This window comes from Lactuca virosa, chromosome 9 (genome assembly GCF_052849685.1).
Source record: "Lactuca virosa cultivar CGN04683 chromosome 9, Lactuca_virosa_CGN04683_v6, whole genome shotgun sequence".
NCBI lineage: Eukaryota > Viridiplantae > Streptophyta > Magnoliopsida > Asterales > Asteraceae > Lactuca > Lactuca virosa.
The window spans coordinates 290,963,086-290,982,786 of NC_136434.1; the positions used below are offsets into that span (position 1 = coordinate 290,963,086).

A 19,701-nucleotide genomic window follows, 5' to 3' on the forward strand; every position below is an offset into this window, starting at 1 on the left:
CAAGAAACTACCCCCTACAGGGCCAAGGCAGCTTACTCCAGAAATGCAAAGCTCCCTAGACGCAGCAAACAAACCAACGAAAAGAGGGAAGAATCCTGAAAGAAAAGGGGAAAAGGAAGGTCAATCATCAAAAGTTTCTACTCCCAAGAAACTCAAGTCTGAACAAGCAGCCCCTACTGCTCCAAAGAAACGAAAGATCAAGAAGAAAGCTCACAAGCCGAAGTCTCCTTCCCCATCTTCAAGTGACCCTGACTATGTTCCATCTGACCCACAGCCCGACCACGAGCCAACTGCAGATGACGTTTCTCAAACCGAAAGTCCGCCTCGAGGTAATTCACCTCCACCATCCCCAACTAGTGAAGGTAACCGAAACTCACCTCCTCCCTCTCCTACACAATAGGTTCCTATTACTATTGCTCATTTTCCTCCACCCATCTCATCTTCCGTTACAACCTCAATTCTGATTCCAACCCCTTTATTTATCGAGGTTACCACTACTACTACTCAGCCAACCGAACCTACTATTCGTTCCAACGTATCTGATACGGGGGCATCTACTTTTGGTTCAGAACCCCCAATTACCTCCACACCTTTATCTCCACCTAATTCACACGAATCTGAACCTGTTCTTGGAGGAGAAGAAATGGAATTCGATTCTGTTTATTATAGTCCATATAGAGTACATAGCGATGATGATGATGACGCTCCTTTCACGAAGAAGCATTTAAAGGCTATGAATGACAAGCTAGACCAACTGCTTTCTTCCTCCTCTTCTGGCAGTGCATACTCCGAAGTAGCAATCAAGGCTCTGTTGGCAACCTTTGTCAAATAGCATGACACTTCCATTTCTAATGTTGTTAAAGCTATTGATGCCTCCACTTCCACCTGTCAGAAAGCTTCTATTGCAGTCGAGGCCTCCACCAAGGATTGTAAGCAAGCGACCGCAAATGTCGAAAAACTAGTTTCTGATGCTCAACTCTTTCTTGAATCTCTCCAAGTTGTAGCTCAGCAGAATGCTCAAACAGTGAATGCTTCTGTTGATAATCTTACGCGTTCACTTCAGGCTGAAAAGAAGCATTTTGAGGAAACACGGCAAGCAATCCAGACCGCCAACACCGAGCTTCACACTTCAGTTGATGCACGTCTCACTAAACTTGAAGCTGAACTTACCGTCGAAAATAGGATCATGGATTAGCTGGATAAACGAACTTCTCAGCTTAAAATTCAAAATCTGAAGCTCAGGGTTATGACCAAGGAAATTGACGAATTAAAGTCTGAGCGTGCAGTGGTCAAAAGCTCTATTGGTGATGTCCATTCCATTCTTCTACATCTTTTGGAAGCTCATGATTCGATCCTTACCATCTCCATTAGACGCCACTTAGCTGAGAAATTGAGACCTGCTCTCGATATTATTATCCGTCTTGAAGATGTTTCGGAGTCGGTTGTCCCTTCGAAACAAGGGGGAGAAAGTAAAGCTAAGGGTCAGTCAAAACCTCCTACTGAACCGAAGGGTAATGAAGCTTCAGGCAGTATGAAGGACAAACGAAAGAAGAAGATTGGTGATGATGATGAGGATGAAATCGATGATGAGACTGATACAGGAGCAAAAGCTTCTAAAACGGAAAACCTCAAAGCCAAGCCTGATGATCGAGAAATTGAGGAAAAGGTTCGAAAAGTGAAGGATGTATTTGATAAGGAGAGGAAAGCGAATGAAGTATTAGAACAGAGGAAATCTATGTTTCCTTTGTGGTCTATGGAAAAGCTTCAGAGGGAGGTAATTGAAGCTCCAAGCACACATTGGCTCGAACCGGTTCTTTCTTTCGCTCTTGAAAATTCCAAGGATTCTCAATTTGATATGCCAATCACCCGAAAGGCATTCATCTTTCATTTTTTTGAGCCAACAGCTTCCATCCCCTCTCCTGACCCGAAGGTCGATCGAGATTTGCTTGAGTACTATCTTGAGTTTGCTCAACCTCAGTACCTGACTTGGAGTAATCAGAAAATCACAACAATCAAGGTGTTGAAACCTACTTCAGCAGGGAAGTTTATCAATATCAAGTTCAAAGTGACCCGAGGCTCAGACAGTTCGGTTCATATTATTTCCCTGGCTGATTTGCCTAATTTGAATCCTCATGATTGGATTCTCCTGAACAACATTTTGCTGACTAATCAAAAGGAGTATGAGCCTATTATAGATCACATCAAGCGAATGTTAGTGTGTTACATTCTTGAAGTCGCAAAGATAGATCAGGAAATCGCCTCTGCCATAAAGAAGAAGCCCACAATCAAGCCAATTGGGAAGGCAAACGATATCAATGTGATGGTTAAGGGTAAAATTGACCCTAAGTTTCACACAGTCATGTTCGTCAGGGGCGAAGGTCAAAAATGCATGTTCGCTCTTGTTGACAAACACCTATTCTCCACTGCCTGCTTGGAGTATATTCTCGATATCATATACGGGTGTAATCAGAACAGTGAAGCCGATAAAAAGATGTTTACTGATATGCTTCGGTGGTATATTCTTTTCCGTCAAACTCTTATTGCCATCATCCTCAAGCTGTTCAAGACTGTGAGGAAAACTACAGTTTCTCAACCGAAGTAATCTCTCGCCTCAATTGGCGCAAAGGGGGATACTGTTGAGTTCATGTGTTGCGTCATTGGGCCTTGTTAGTTCGGCCCATATGTAATCACGGTTTGGGCCTGTCCAACCGTGTGTTTGCTTTTAGGGTTTAGTATTTATGGTGCATGCATGCATCTTCGTTGTTAAGTTTTTTGAATATTTTCCTTTGACAAGTACTGTAACCCTAGCACCCTCTAAAGTAGAAGTTCTTCATCGAGCTCTTCTGAGGGTTGCTGTTTTAATCATTCGACATTCGTTTGATTCACGTTGGTGTTCATTGTTTCATATTGCATGTTATTATCTGATTAATATTTGTTTGAATCTATCGATCAAAGAGAACTTTACTCTCATCAAGAACGAAGGAATATTTGATCACTTATCTGAGGGCTGAATCCTGATTAGATCAGAGTTCGGCATATGCGTTGGATGACATTCTCTCTGTTGATTATTAGAGAAGTATTTGACATTGTATAGTTGATGACTTGTCCAAGTGGAACACTTATGGGAAAATTATCCAAGGTCATTAAGTATTGATGATATTTATAATAATAGCAAGTGCCCCTTGGGTCGCCCTTAAGACTCAAATTGAGTAGAATAAATAAAGAATAAATTAGTTTATTAACTATTATGGTTTAATAATTGATTAGAAACTAATTAGAAAATATTTTGGGAATTAATTAAAAGGGTTGAATGTTAATTAATCAATAGTTGGTTGATTGGAGTATTCCTGAACCCTTAAGGAATTAGGGTTGGACGAAAATCACTCCATCCTACATGGGATGGAGGTGAATTTCGAATTTGACTCCCATCCCACATTGGATGAGAGACAAATATAAGGAAGGGATCCTAGACTATAAACAGGGCTCTAGGGATCTAATTGTTCCTTGCACCTTGGCTTGACAAATTCGCCAACCTTCTTCCCCCTCTATAGTGGACGAAATCATCTCCCTCCTAGGGTTTTTGAATTTGACACTCCTCCTAGTTAATCTTGTTATGCCCTTTTGAGTTCATTAGGTGTGAACCAAGAGATGGAGTCTGGTTTGGATCCTTACATCCAAATAAGGTGGCACATACAAGGTCTCTAGCTGCAATAGAGGTATGTAGTTCTTCATTATTCTTTTTGTTTTCATAGGGTAACAGTAATAACATGAAACTTAGATCCTTATGTTGTATGAACCCATAGGATATTGTTTTGTTTCCACTGCCAGGATCATGTGTTTGGATGCTTAGAAAAACTAACATGTTTAATTTATTTTTTTCTAATAAGCGATTGCGGGTTTATAACTTCATTTATGATACACTACGTGAACAAAAGATTGTAGATCGTTATGTTACATAGGAGAGGACACATAACCTAATCGTTTTTTCTCCATGATTGTGTTATTAACATTGTTAATTGTGTCCATACTAATTTAATGCCTTAATAATCTTATTTTTCTTTTAGGTCTGGTCATGTATTAACTTATAAACCAAGTAGTATTGCACTCAAGTGGGTTTAGGTTGGATTTATGGCATTGTTTTGTCCAAGTTAATGATATAACTATGTTTTTTCCTGATTTCAATCCTTGGAAGTGTTCTTATCCAACTCAGAATAATTAGTTTTTTTGAACGACAGAGATATACTTAACCTGATTCCAATCCTAAGTGGGATAAACCAGGGATGTGCTTCGGGTCGGAACCGACCCGAACCCGAATAACCCGAAACCCAAATTAGACGAAAAGTGGGAACCGAAACCCGGACCGATTATACTAATATGGGTCGGTTCGGTTCGGGTAATACGGGTTTCGGTTCGGTTATTAACCCAAAAGGACCTAAATAACCCAAATAAACATTTACACTGTGTTTTTGAACCAAATAACCCGACTAAACCGAAATGACCCAAATAACCCAAATAAACCGAAATGACCCGAATAACCCAAATAAGGAAATTCTATATTTAGTTCGAGAAAAAAAATATTAAATTAATGTTTTTTTTTCTTGAACTAAAAATAGAATTCTCTTATTTGGGTTATTCGGGCCATTTCGGTTTATTTAGGTTATTCGGGTCATTTCGGTTTATTCGGGTTATTCGGTTCAAGTGACTATTCACTTTTCGGGTCAGTCTTTTTGGCCCGATTAAACCTTTATTCGGGTAATCCGGACTGAAAAACCCGAAACCCGAATTAGGCAAAAATAGATACCCGAGAACCGACCCAAATAACTTATTCAGTCCTAATTTGGGTCGGTCCGATCTGGGTTTCAGTTTCGGTTCGGGTATTCGGTCCAAACACACATCACTAGGGTAAACCATGCAATGGAAAATTCAGTTCTCACCTCCCCCCCCCCCTCTCATTCTCTCTAAAAGTTTTTAGTTTTAGTCTTTTGGGTGTGAACCACTAGAGACATTCCTATTTTGGGCGCTAGAACTTCCACGGAGCAACACAAGTGTTTGTGATCTTTAAGTGAACTTAAGTATATACTATTATACTTGTAAGGTTGGTATTCAATTCTTTTGTTAGTTTGTTTTATAGTTTTGAAAGTATGTTACCATAATAGTAAAACCTAGATCGTAGGATGCATGCACACTTAGGATTTTTTTGAATGCTTATGTTGTCTAAATCTAGTGTAAAGTTGCATAAAAATCCCTACAAGATTAACTAGGAAACACTTAAACCATAATAGGAAACACTTAAACCATAATAATTAATAAATGTCTCATTGATTCAATAAATAAAGTACAAGTATGCTTAACGTTGCAATGACTACTAACTTAAATGCAAATCTAGAAATATATTGTGGTATATACGAGTTATTATGTTTCAGTCATGGAATCAATGAAAAGTTTATCAAGTACCATTTCTCAAGAAAAAAAAATTATAAGGCATAAAGGGGAAAATAAATGTTTTATTATACAAAATCATAACATAAAATCATTTTATTATACAAAATTATAACATAAAATAGTTTTATTATATAAAATTATAACATAATGATTTTTTTACGGTTTTTTTTCATCGCATTGTAGAACAATAGATTGGATTTATCTAAACTTTACGACTATCAAAAATTTGTTAGTTACACTTACACATTATTTGAGAGATGATTAAAAAATAAATTGATTTTATTATACAAAATAATAAAATTACTGTTTTTTCGAGCTTTTGAGACAACAGATGGGGTTGTTCTATAAGGTTTTCTCCGATCATAAAACTAAAAACATCACGCACTTCGTGGCGCCAGGAGGAAACCCGTTTCTACTTTTGTCACTACATGCCGGAAAAATTAGGATACGCTACCCTTTTCCCACCCTTCGTTCCCGATTCCCCATCAACTCTCCACCCAAATTCACCGGAAGTTTCGCCCTGTTAGCCTCCAATGCTCAGCGCCGCCGCCACCTCCGCCGCTGCATCGTCTATTCCGGCTTCCGTACTCTGCTGTACAGCTCAATCCACCTCAAGAAGAACGATTAAACGCCCCCACAACAATTGCCGTGCTGTTGCTGGAAACTTTGGGCATTTCGTACAAGTTGTAAAGAAAGATGTCGATTTTCTTAAGAAGAATATCGGTGCAGGCATCAATTGGACGAGCGAAGCTCTTGGTTTACCGGAGATTTCGAAAAAGGTAGATGAGTTTGTTTGGTTACGGAACCTCGAAGATCCCCACTATTCTGGTGAATTTCAGTCTCCTTCTTGGCCTCAGCCTTATTATCCAGGTTTTGCTTTTTCTCACTTTCTTCCTAATCTCTATTTTTAGCATAATTTACTTGTAATTATAATTTGAAGAAATCCTGCAGCTATTTCTTCAAATTATATCCATTTACACCTTTTCTGCCACTTATGTTAACATCAATCCATCTGCTTTACAGAACTCTCTACCACAGATCTCATCATGGCTGACCTTAAAGCCTTGGAAACATACATAATTTATTATTACCATCTCTCTAAAATGTGGACAAAACCACTTCCAGAAGCTTACAATGCACAAGAAGCTGATGACTATTTCAAATGCAGACCTCATATAGTAGCCCTTCGACTTATTGAAGTACATTCTTACCCTTATCACCTTATCTCACATAATTATGACATATTCTCATAATTTACTTATTCTGTTTCGAAAGGTTTTTGGCTCCTTTGCTTCAGCTGCAATCAGAATCAGGATATCAGGAATTATAAGGTCAAAAACGTCAAATGCAGACTCTGAAACCGAAGAAAACAATTCACAATACAAATTCGGAATGGTGTTAAAAGAAACAATGTTAAACTTGGGTCCCACTTTTATCAAAGGTATATAGATGAATTTAGTGACAAAATTAATCTTTTTTGCTGATTTTTCTTAATCTTGTTTTGGTTAGACTCTTGGATTGTGACATGCTTTTGGTTGCTGATGCAGTTGGTCAATCCCTTTCCACAAGGCCAGATATCATTGGCTTTCAAATAACAAAGGTTCAATTTTTGTGTTTTTTAAGGTTTTCAGTGTTTAAATAATCTCAAATTTCACTTTAATTTGCTATTATCAGGCTTTAAGTGAGCTCCATGATCAAATCCCTCCATTTCCCCGAACTTTAGCCATGAAAATCATAGAGGAAGAGCTAGGATCCCCTGTGGACACCTTCTTCAGTTACATCTCTGAGGAAGCAATAGCTGCAGCATCATTTGGTCAAGTATATGTTCTTTTCACTAATAAATAACATAAAAAAGAAACATTAAATCTTTATTATTTATTCATATATATTTTTTTTATTTAGGTCTACAGAGCAAATACAGTAGATGGAGTTGATGTTGCTGTGAAAGTACAACGCCCTAATTTGAAACACGTTGTGTTTCGTGATGTTTATATCATGAGAGTTGGGGTTCGTTTTCTTATCATTTTTCACTTTTTCACTTTACATTTATTTAAAAATAAAAAATAACTTTTTTTTTTTTTTTTTGCACTTGTATAGCTGGATATTTTGCAACAAGTGACTAAAAGAAAAAGTGATTTACGCCTTTATGCTGATGAGTTAGGAAAAGGATTAGTAGGGGAGTTGGATTACACTTTAGAAGCTGCAAATGCTAAAGAATTCATGGTAATTTTTCTTATATATCTATTTCATCTCTGTTTTTTTTTTTTTTAAAAATAATAATAATTTCTCTTTATATGCAGGAAACTCATTCACCATTTTCATATATTCGTGTTCCAAAAGTGTTTGACCATTTGACCAAAAAGAGGGTGTTGACTATGGAGTGGATGAGTGGTGAAAATCCAAAAGAATTACTCTCCATGTGTAACACCAATTTCGAACAAGAATTGCAATATTCAGAGAAACAGAGGATTGATGCTAAAAGACATCTTTTTGATCTGGTATGTAATATGTAATTAATTATGTATTAAAAATTTAAATTGGTTTCTTTCTTTACCTTATTAAGATTATCTTTATATTTTATTATAATTATAATCTTAGGTTAACAAAGGAGTTGAAGCATGTTTAGTTCAACTCCTAGAAACTGGATTATTACATGCGGATCCACACCCTGGAAATATGCTGTATTTACCATCTGGACAAATAGGGTAAATTTGTCATTTTGTTAAAAAATAAAATAATTAATCTTTGTAGTTTTATATATTAACCTTTTTTGATTTGATGATGTCATGTTAGGTTTCTTGATTTTGGATTAATCTGTCGAATGGAAAAGAAGCATAAATTTGCAATGCTTGGATCGATTATTCACATAGTAAATGCTGACTGGGCATCCCTTGTGGGGTCCCTTGCTGACATGGACATTGTGAGACCAGGCACCAATGTTTCACGAATTACCTTGGTAATTAATTAATTAAAAAAAATGTTTTATTTTTGGATTTAGAAAAAAAAAAAAAAAAATACTGTTTTTGTAACTTTGTTTAAATTATTTAGGATCTGGAATATGCGATGGGGGGGATGGAATTCAAGGATGGAATCCCTGATATCAGATTTAGTAAGGTGAGGATAATTACATTTTTGGTCCCTGAGTTTAGCTGATTTTGCAAATTTGGTCCTTGTTGTATAGGTGCTTGGTAAAGTGTTTGCTATAGCTGTCAAGTATCATCTTCGCATGCCACCTTATTTTACTCTTCTCCTACGTTCTATTGCTTCCTTTGAAGGTAATATATATAAATATTTTTAATATTTTTAATTCTTTAATTTATTTATTTTTTAATTTTTTTTAATTAATGTGTAGGATTAGCAATGGCTGGAGATCCAAATTTCAAGACATTTGAAAGTTCATATCCGTATGTTGTACGGAAGCTTCTAACAGATAACTCATTTGAAACAAGGAAGATTCTTCACTCGGTATTTTTCACATTTTAATTGTTTCCTAAACTTTATAAAATCATTTTTTGTATTTTTGTATTTTTGTATTTTGTATTAATTATTATTACAATCTATAGATGTTAATGGTATTTTATTACTTTTTTATTTAGGTTGTGATGAACAAAAGAAAACAACTTCAATGGAAGAAGGTTGCCTTTTTCTTGAAAATCGGGGCAACAAGGTATATAACACCAAAAAGAATATTCTTTTTTTCTCACTTATTTAGATTTTCAAAAATAACTTTAAAAACTATATTATCAAACAAATATAAATTATTTAGTAGTAAATATTTGAGTGTGATTTATTTTCAGCAAAGGATTATTAAAAAGTGGGACTTCTTCTTCAGATACAGTAAATTTAGTCCTTAAACTGTTACTCTCAAAAGATGGTGTAGTGGTGAGACGACTTGTCATGACAGCTGTAAGTATTTATTTATTTTGACAGTTTTGCAAAAAGACATAAATGCCCTTTTCATGATTTTTATAATCTTTAACAGGATGGAGCATCATTAATCCGGGATATAGTTTCAAAAGAAGCAAAACCTTTCAGATATCAACTCTGTAAAATCATAGCTGACGTGTTATACCAATCAATATGTGCAACAGCTTTTGCTAAAACATTCATGCCGATGTCAGCCACATGTAATCCAATTTACAGATCATCATCTTTAATGCCAGCTGTTGATTACAAGAGCCTAGTGAGAAATCGACGGCTGAGAGTGATTGTCCGGAAGGTTCTAGAATCTGGGAGAAAAGATCCCCTGTTAATGCTCCGGTTGTGTTGGGTGAGTTTTGTGACACTTGTGGTAGCGTCGGCTTTGGCTTGTCATAAGGTGGTTGTTTCTATGTCTGAAGAAGATTATTTGGGTCAGTTGTCGTTCACTCCTAAGAAACTTGTGGTGAGTAATTAACGTCGATGATGTTGTTACTAAATTGAAAGGCTGAAATTTTAGTCTTGATATTGTGGTGATGTATAGAGAAGCAGAACTTGTATAGTACACTTCAAGTGATGCTAAAAAGATAAAATAAAAAATAGATTTGGATTAATTCTTTAGTCTTTTTTTCACAAAAAAAAATATTTGTAGTAATGATGGTTTTGACTGGGAGTGAGCATTTGGACTAGACTGGAACCAGTTTGGGTTTGGGAGAAGTCAATTGATTGTGTGGACCGGACCGTTAGGTACATACAGGTGTCAGTTTTTAGGTTCTTTGACCGATTGGACTGGTATAACATGCGTATTGCTATACAACGGGTTTGATGAATTATTTGAGTTGTTTGAACATTTACAAGTTTATATGATTTTTTTGAGTTGTCAACTTGAATATGTTTAAGGAGTCAAGGGCGGAGCCACCCTAGGACCAGGGTAGGCCCCAGGCCCACCCTTAAATTTTCAATTTTTTTTTTGTATTTCAAAATAAAATAATATTTGGCTGTAAGTAATTCAGAAAACATATGAAGTTGAGTTGGCAAGGCACATAATATCAAATCCTTAAAGACTATGGGATCCATTCCATGGTTTTACATTTTGGTATGTTTTTTTAAATAATTCATTTTTAAAGTTAGCTCCTCATATTTAGAAATTCAATTTCTATAATAAGTTAGTTTTTAAAATTTACATATTTCATACCTTAAATTTTATAAATTTGCACAATTCCATTCTTAGATAAGTTTATTTATTTTTTAGTTTTTCTTTTTCAGATTTAATTTACTTATATATAAAAAATTGTATTTAAGGGGTTATTTTACACCTTCAAAATCAACGCTCAAATGACCTCTTCTCACAATGAAAATGTATATAACCCTATTCCGGTCTGGTCCGGTATGAAATGAACTTATAATCATAGAATCGACTCGATCATCAGATTATAGATTATAAGTTCATAACCCAAGCCCATTAACATTTTGGGCCGGCCCTATATATATATATATATATATATATATATATATATATATATATATATATAAAAGGAATACCCTAAAAAAATTTTTTGACTCCGTCCCTGTAAGGAGTTATTATCATTATTTTTTTTAAGAAGATAATTTACTTAAAGTAATGTATATAATGTTGATCATGCAATCATAAGATGATGTTTATTTAAGAAAATATCATAATTGCATATATATAAAAAATCTTACGAAAATAGTTCTCCAAACAAAGTTTCATTTTTCAGTTTTGATACCCTATCTTTGGAGGATTTTTGATACCCTATCTTTTTGGGGATTGTAACTCAATGAATAAGGAATATGTATCAAGAAAAAAAATGAAATTATAAATTGAATAATGAATATGTATCAAGAAAAAAATGAAATTATAATTTAAAATGAAAAACAAACATTAAACAACATGTTGAATCTGAGTGAATTATGACATTTAAAAAAATTCATAAATTACACATTATTACATAAAAGCTCAAAAGATTTAGTAAATTTTGTCTCTTAAAATTCCAATCCAAAACCGAAATAGGCGAATCGATAATGTGTAAAACTAAGAATCGATAATCGGCCTAGAAATGTAAAACCTATATAGGTCCTAAGGTTCGGTGTTGGTCCCGATTTGGATGCTCATTCCCGGTTCTTACTAATCTTTATGATTCTAAAAATTGTCCGAGAAAAATTGTGCAAAAAGGCATAAGAAGCTTTTATTTGGTCAACTTTTACATATTGTTGGCCTAGTTTTCTCTAATCAAAGTTTCAATGTTTTTATGTACCACTTCGGGTTCCATTCATATACCACTTTGGGTGCATCCGGTGGTGGAGAAAGAAAAAAATGGGGATGCACAAAATTTCTGGAATTGCACTACTTAGAAACTTTCATTTTTTTCATTTTTTATGGTAGTTTTCGTCACTAAATCCATCACTAAAGGGTTTATCTATGGATTTACATTGAATTTACATTTATCTAATGTTGTGATGGATTTCAACGGATTTGTGAAGGATTTCTGATGGATTTGTGACGGATATCCAATGAATTTATGATGGATTTATAAATTTTTACACTTTTAGGATGAAAAAAAATTGAGTAATTGTCCGTGTCTCTGGACATTAAGCGTGTCTACCCCTCTTTCAATTAGATTGTCTAGTAATAGCTTTTCAATTATGTCGCGTTGGTTTTTGTAATTACAACTCGTATACCAATTCAATTTATTTTTATTTTTATTTTTATTTTTTTTTTCAAAAACGGCTCCAAATGCATCCACAAATTGTATATATTTTTTTAATTATGTATTAGTTAATATTTAATATATATTATATACTTATTAAAACATTTACATAAATATGATATAATATATGTCAGTTATGTCATATTGGTTTTTGTAATTACAACTCGTACCGATTCAAATAATTTTTCAAAAGTTGCTCCAAATGCATGAATAAGTTTATATATTGTTCTAAATTATTTATTTGTTAATATATATATAAAATATTTACTTAATTATGTTAATTTACATAATACATATTAGTCAATTATGTCATGTTGGTTTTTTAATAACAAATAATTTTTAAAAACAGCTCCAAATGTATTCACAAAGTGTATTTTTAAATTATTCATTAGTTAGTTAATAATATTATTAAAATATTTATATAAATACGATGAGTCATCTTTAATAAATGAAAGTTTTTTTTGCCACTTGTCACACTCTCATTCAATATGTCAAATGTCATTTTTATGGTTATTTTAAATTAATTTTTTCCACATGTCATTTTATGAATTTTTTTATTTTATTAAATTCCATATAATATTTTAATTTAATGTAATAGTTGTAATAAATATAGTAATAAATAGATATCAATTTCATTAATGAACTTACCTTTTAATTTCAAAATCCCCAAAATTAAAGTTCATTAGTTTTTTTATTTATTTAAATTTAAAAGATAAAAAAAAAACATTTTCATCATAATAATTCATTATTTTTTTTATTTTCTTAAAAATTCAAAGTTCTTAAATATTTTGATCTTTATATTAACTTTTTTTTAATTAACCCATGTAATACATGGGTCTCACAACTAGTAACATAATATATTAATCAACTAGTTGTGAGACTCGTATATTATACGGGTTAATTAAAACAAAACGTTAAATGCGAAAAATAAATAAATTAAAATTATATGCTTATTTGTCAAATTTGTGTAGTATAATGGTTAATTATAATAAAATGTAAGATGCGAAGGTTTAAATTGTAATTTATTAAAAATTAAAATTGAAATTTGAAAATTTAAAACTTATAATTAATATAGTCATTATGATGTATTTAATTTATGGAAACTAAATTAATGATATATTGGAAAATTAAAAATGAAGTAAATGATAAGTGAAAAATAAATACATCTAAATTACCACAAATTGACATTTGTCAAATTGAAGGAGAGAATGACATGTGGCAATAAGATTCTTATTTATTAGGGAGGATTATGTTACGTTGGTTTTGGTTTTTATAGTTACAATTCTTACCGGTTCAAATAAATTTTCAAAAGTGGCTCCAAATACATCAACAAAGTGTATATTTTTTAATTATTTATTAATAATATATATTTATTAAAATATTTATATAAATATGATAATTTACATAATATATATTAGTCAACGAGTTATAACTGGTTCAAATAAATTTTCAAAAGTAGCTCTGGATACATCAACAAAGTGTATCTTTTTTAATTATGTATTACTTAATATATATTTATTATAATGTTTACATAAATATGATAATTAACATAATATATATTAGTCAATTATATGTTGGTTTTTGTAATTAAAATTCGTACCTATTGAAATATTTCAAAAGTAGTTTCAAATGCATCAACAAAGTGTATTTTTAAAATATTTATTAGTAAATATATATTTATTAAAATATTTACATAAATATTATAATTTATAATTTAATTATAAATAATTATTAAATTAATAATTTAATTGACATTAGGCCTTCCGAAGTACTCTCCATACAGTACTCCACAACAAGGAGCGTGGTGAGCTTCCAAGTCAGCCATTAGAAACAAACTACCGGTATACTTACCATCTTTTAAAAAGAGTTAAAAGAAAAGAAAGAAGAAAATGTTACAAAAAAGAAGCTCATTATGACAGTTGTCTAATATGGTGGTGACCACAATCCACCTCGGAGAATGTTGGACCACACCCACCAAAATAGTGTGCACAATCATGGTTGTTGCTACCTCAACCACTCCAGAAGGCCTTATTATGTTTTTTTATTAATATAGTTTATGATGTAAAATAAATATTAACAAAATATAACATAAATATATTCATCTAATAATAAATTAATGTAAATAAATAATCATGAAGTCCATTAATTCAAATATAAGGATATTTTGGTAATTTTCCACAAGTCCTCGATACCATCTTTGCGGACTGCCTGTGAAGCCACATAGTTAACTAGTGGTTATTTTTGGAAAGATGTTTTTTTTTTGTTATTTTTTGGAAAGTTGGGTTTGAAGGTGCTTAAATTTGTCAATTTCTCTTATTATTCAGGAATGATAAACAAAGAGCTCAATCAATCTTGTTAAACAAAAGATATAATAGAAAAAGAAAAACAAGCATTAAAAAATCCATAATCTTTTCTTCATCAAATCAACATTACCTCAATACAAAACACACAACACTTGAGGTGAAAGCATACTTTCCACATACACCATAGCATCCCCAAACAATTTCAAATCATGACCACTCATCGCACACCTAAAAACCTTCTTCTTCACATCATAAATCACAAACGATTGCAAATCAATTTCCAAAACAATTTCATCTTCATTTAAAGAACCCAAAGGCATCATATAAGAAATGTTCTGAATCCCCATATTAAGTGGAATTTTAACGAATTTTGACCAAGAGTTGACCACCCCATATTCCTTCATCAACCATATCTCAACATCTGTATACCCAATATCATCACAAATCGCACAAAGACATCCTTGTAAAACACCCAAAACATAACACGGAAGACTTGAATCTTGAGGTGGCAAACAAATCTCTAAAAATGTCTCTTCAGATAAGTCGAATGAAGCTACTAATCTATAATCATCACCATTGCCACTACCATATGCTAACCAGTGAAGAACACCGTTTAAAAAAGTACCAACTGTATCGATGAAATCATACCTAGATGACACTGATCCACTTCTCCAAGAACTTGTAAATTTATCGCGTACCTTAAGTTTATTGTATCCAGAGTCACGAGCAAATCGGGGAAATCTTACCACTTTCATGTCATTAGGGTTTTTTGATCCACACCCAAATCCATACACGAATTCGATCCGGTTTGAGCAATGAAGAACTTGTTGAGGTGATTGAAATGGCTTGAAATGTCTTCTGGTTGATGGGTTGTAGATGATTATGTCACGTGTGCCATCGATTAAACATACTAATCCATTGCAAGAACCCAGAATCTTGATTGAAGTTTTAGGGTTTGGAAATGGAGAATCAAGTTGTAGTGATTCGTTGATGTTATTATAGTTTAAAGACAAAAGAGGGGAAGTTGGAAGAAGGATTCGATGTTGGGTTGATGAAGATAGGGCATTTTTAAGATGTGATTTGATGAAATGAGTACCTGTAATTAGCTCCTTCCAATGCTTTGATACGCATCTGAATTGCAATAAGGATTTTACAGGGATTCGAGAAAGGATTTCTTTTACAATCTCATCAGGCAAATATGGATTTGGTATCTCAGTTTCTGACATATTGGAATCTGGACTCGATAATGGCGTTCTTAACAATTACCGACTGCTTTCAGGTGATTGAGAAACCTGCACATGGAAAATATTTGCGTTAAATTAGGGTTCGACGTAACTATAATTTTTTTGCACAAGATCATAGAAAGGATTCCTAAAACTTAATCCACATAACAATGACAACTGCATCCGTATGTATAATGATTATTGGATAGAGATGAAATTAAAGAGCAACCTCTGTAAAACTATTAAAAAAAACAAGCTTAGGGTTTATGCACAAATAGAAAGGAAAACGCATACCATGAATGTTGTATCCATCAGGTATTGGGTTAGAACTTACAAATTAGAAAGACAAAACTTCAAAAACGGTCCATGTGGTTTTCGAAAATTTGAAGTTTAGTCCCTAATTTTTAAAAACCTCACTGGTCCCTATGGTTTCAAAACTTTTAACAAATGGTCTTTTTGTTAATTCCGTTAGCTTTTTGCCGTTAAGTGAAGGGCATTTCTGTCTTTTTACCACATGGACCATTTATGAAGTTTTGCCTTATTTAAAAAAATAATAATAAAAATAATTATTTAATATTAAAAGTTATCTCTCTCTCTCTCTCTCTCTCTCTCTCTCATTAAAAACAAAGAACCTGACCTTTCACCATTGACAACCAAAGTTGTTTACAAAAACCCTTACATATTCGTCCTCAGCCGTATTCTCCTCAGTTTCTCATCATTTCGAAATTAAAATGTAAATCAATCGTTCCGTCTGTAGTTTAGTTTGATTTTTCCTTTGTTTTCAGGCGACTTCGAGGTGAGGTGGTAACAGGTGCAAAGTAGGAGACAACAATGGTAGCTTGTGAGTTCTTCCTTTTTAGTGTAGACAAAACTGCAAAAATGGTCCCTGTGGTTTCTCATTTTATGTGGCTACGGTCCAAACGTTTGAAAAGTTGCAGATTTGGTCCTTTTCAACAAGTTTTGTTGTGGTTTTAGTCCCTCATCCGTTAACTTCCTTAAAATGACAATTTTAACTCCAGGGACCATTTTCGCAGTTTTGTCTTTTACTATACTATAAGGACCATTTTTGCATACATTCTTTTTTATTTTAATGTAGTATTATATATTAATAGATATTATTTTTAATATATAATATTATATATTAATAAATATTTTTTATTGGATTATTAATTTATTTTAGTTGATTTTTAAAAAAAAAATATGTTGGAGTAATTCTTTTTTATTGAATTATTATATATCAATACATATAGTTTTTAATATATAATATTTATATCATAATAAATATTATATTATTGGATTATCAATTTTTTTTGTTAATTTTTGTAATTTTTAATTATTTTTTATTGTATTATTACTTATAATTTATTTTTTTCTTCATATACTAAATGTTGTTTTATTGTATTATTAATTTATTTTAGTTAGTTATATATTTTTTAATTTTTTTGGCGAAGTAATTCTTTTTTATTGAATTATTATATATCAGTACATATAGTTTTTAATATATAATATTTATATCATAATAAATATTATATTATGGGATTATTATATATTACAAAATATTATTTTATTAGATTATTAATTTCTTTTAGTTGATTCTTTTTATAATTTCTTTTTTGTTGGAGCAATTTTTTTTATTAGATTATTATATATCAACAAATATTATTTTTAATATATAATATTTACATCATAATAAATAATACATTATTGGATTATTAATTTTTGTAATTTGTTTTTTTGAATTATTAATTTGTTGAAATATTACTTTTAATATATTATTTTTTTAATATAATAAATATTATCTTATTGGATTATTATTTTATTTTTAATGTATACTATTAATTGTTTTTAATTTTATTAGTGTCACCATAAAGTCGCCGAAATACGTAAAAGTGTCGCTTATCATCGTCAAATATTGGCAGGATCACCTCCAAACACCTTCATTGGAGGTTCAATAGATACCCTACCCTATTCCACCTAGCGTTGCTGGTAGCCACCTGCGACAACCTCTTCATAATCCACTGGAATCCTTCATATCCCACATAATGCGCAACAAACCCCTATAACATTTATAAGTGGTGGTGGTGACCGAGTGATGGTGATGGTATTTTCCCTATGGTTTCTCATTATAAGCTAGATGAAATGAAAGTGTTTGGCAGCAATCCTAACGATTTCGATGATGAGAGACGACGGTTTTGCGTATCCCATGACTTTATGGTGGAACCAATAAAATTAACAAGAACTATTATTATAATTAAAAATAAATTAATAATCAAATAAAATAATATTTAGTATATGAAGAAAATAATAAATTAAAAGTAATAATCCAATAAAAAATAGTTTTAAAAAAATTACAAAAATTAACTAAAAGATAATAATAATCCAATAATATAATATTTATTATGATATAAATATTATATATTAAAAACTATATTTATTGATATATAATAATTCAATAAAAAAATAATTACTTCGACAATTGTTTTTTTAAAAAAAGAATTAACTAAAATAAGTTAATAATCCAATAAAACAATATTTAGTATATGAAGAAAATAATAAATTAAATAATCCAATAAAAATAATTTAAATAAAAAGAATTAAAAATATTAACTAAAAGAAATTAATAATCTAATAATATATTTATTATGATATAAATATTATATATTAAAAACTATATGTATTGATATATAATAACTTAATAAAAAGAATTACTCTAACAAAAAAAAATTAAAAAAAATCAACTATAATAAATTAATAATCCAATAAAACAATATTTATTAATATATAATATTATATATTAAAAATAGTATTTATTAATATATAATACTTCAATAAAATAAAAAAGAATGTATGCAAAAATGGTCCTTATGGTATGGTAAAAGACAAAACTGCGAAAATGGTCCCTGAGGGTAAAATTGTCATTTTAAAAAAGTTAACAGCCAACCAGTTAAACTTAACGGATGAAGGACCAAAACCACAATAAAACTTGTGGAAAAGGACCAAATCTGCAACTTTTCAAACGTTTGTACCATAACCACATAAAATAAGAAACCACGGGGACCATTTTTGCAATTTTGTCTTTAGTGTAACTCTTTTTCTTTTCTTCATGAAACCAAGCTTGGGATTAAATTGTTCATGTTGATTTCTGGTTAATTTAACAGGATGTTGAAGATGAGTTTTTTTAGAGGAAGAGGTGAAGACATGGAAGGAGGTGAAAAAGTTAAGAAATCACGATGATAGCTTTATGGAGGCATTTTCACGAACAGTTGATATGCAGCTTAATAAATTCACCATAGAATATGTGTTTTCTCTTCTAGCTGGCACCATAATTGGAACTGAACCAAATACACATATTTTCTATTGGGATTATGAGAAAAAGACAAATATACACATTAAACCAAAAATCATGATTTTCTGGAATGAGTCATTTGTACCCCTCATAATGGAGCAGACATGGAGTAGGCTTCTGAAGCATCAGTTCACATTGTATTTGAGATGGAATAGAATGAGAAATCCCATAAGTATTCACCATGTGCATCCGTAATCTCAAAAAGTCATCTTGTATTTGCATAAATCGATGGAAATTTCAGTAGATTCACACCTTGGAGAGGAATTGAGATAGTACAACAGGTGTTGTACAGTCCATCAAACATTCAAGGTTTGTCGATTGCATTGATGATTTCGATTGAAGAATAGAGGGTGAAACTAGACTTAAGAACAAACGAGATAACCTGGATCACCGAATTTACAACGATAACTTGTGCTACTCTCGGGGAATCTAATTTGATTTTTATGTTTGGGTTTATGATAAGGAAAACGAAAGGATTTTCCACATTAATTTCGTTCCAATACCTTAAATTAGAGAAGTAGAAAAACAGGGGAATGTTGTTAATCCTTTGAAGGTCCCCAGAAACCGATGATTCCGACAAGGCTAGAAAGAAAGAAAGAAAAAACACTCGAAAAATGAAAGTGAAACAGACATTAACGAAGGGGAAAATAATTGAAGACGAAGAGGAAGGGAAGCACAGGTGATGTTTGAATTTATGGTGACTGGAAGCAAATAACACATGTGTGTCCACACAGAGAGAG

The 19,701-nt window shown here is 31.9% G+C and overlaps 2 protein-coding genes across 2 annotated transcripts; one reads left to right on the forward strand and one right to left on the reverse strand.

The window, feature by feature from the left end:
* The first annotated feature begins 5,805 nt into the window (after positions 1–5,805).
* On the forward strand, positions 5,806–9,974 carry ATATH8 (Protein kinase superfamily protein). Its single transcript, XM_079071826.1, has 16 exons — positions 5,806–6,312; positions 6,466–6,641; positions 6,718–6,883; positions 6,990–7,042; positions 7,117–7,260; positions 7,345–7,449; positions 7,540–7,665; positions 7,743–7,940; positions 8,041–8,147; positions 8,236–8,398; positions 8,491–8,556; positions 8,624–8,717; positions 8,795–8,907; positions 9,039–9,109; positions 9,240–9,348; positions 9,425–9,974. Exons 1-16 carry the CDS (start codon positions 5,976–5,978, stop codon positions 9,836–9,838), a joined length of 2,442 nt encoding a protein of 813 aa, XP_078927952.1. The 5' UTR covers positions 5,806–5,975; the 3' UTR covers positions 9,839–9,974.
* A 4,548-nt stretch (positions 9,975–14,522) lies between these two features.
* Positions 14,523–15,721, reverse strand: LOC145138196 (F-box protein CPR1-like). The gene has a single exon (XM_079072318.1). It carries the CDS (start codon positions 15,616–15,618, stop codon positions 14,524–14,526), a length of 1,095 nt encoding a protein of 364 aa, XP_078928444.1. The 5' UTR covers positions 15,619–15,721; the 3' UTR covers position 14,523.
* Positions 15,722–19,701: the final 3,980 nt, after the last annotated feature.

Coding starts and splice junctions, on each gene's coding strand:
- LOC145138196 (XM_079072318.1), bottom strand. CDS start 15,618: ATGTCAGAAACTGAGATACCAAATCCATATTTGCCTGATGAGATTGTA.
- ATATH8 (XM_079071826.1), top strand. CDS start 5,976: ATGCTCAGCGCCGCCGCCACCTCCGCCGCTGCATCGTCTATTCCGGCT. Junction 6,313..6,465: donor GCCTCAGCCTTATTATCCAG/GTTTTGCTTTTT, acceptor TCTGCTTTACAG/AACTCTCTACCACAGATCTC. Junction 6,884..6,989: donor GGGTCCCACTTTTATCAAAG/GTATATAGATGA, acceptor TTGCTGATGCAG/TTGGTCAATCCCTTTCCACA.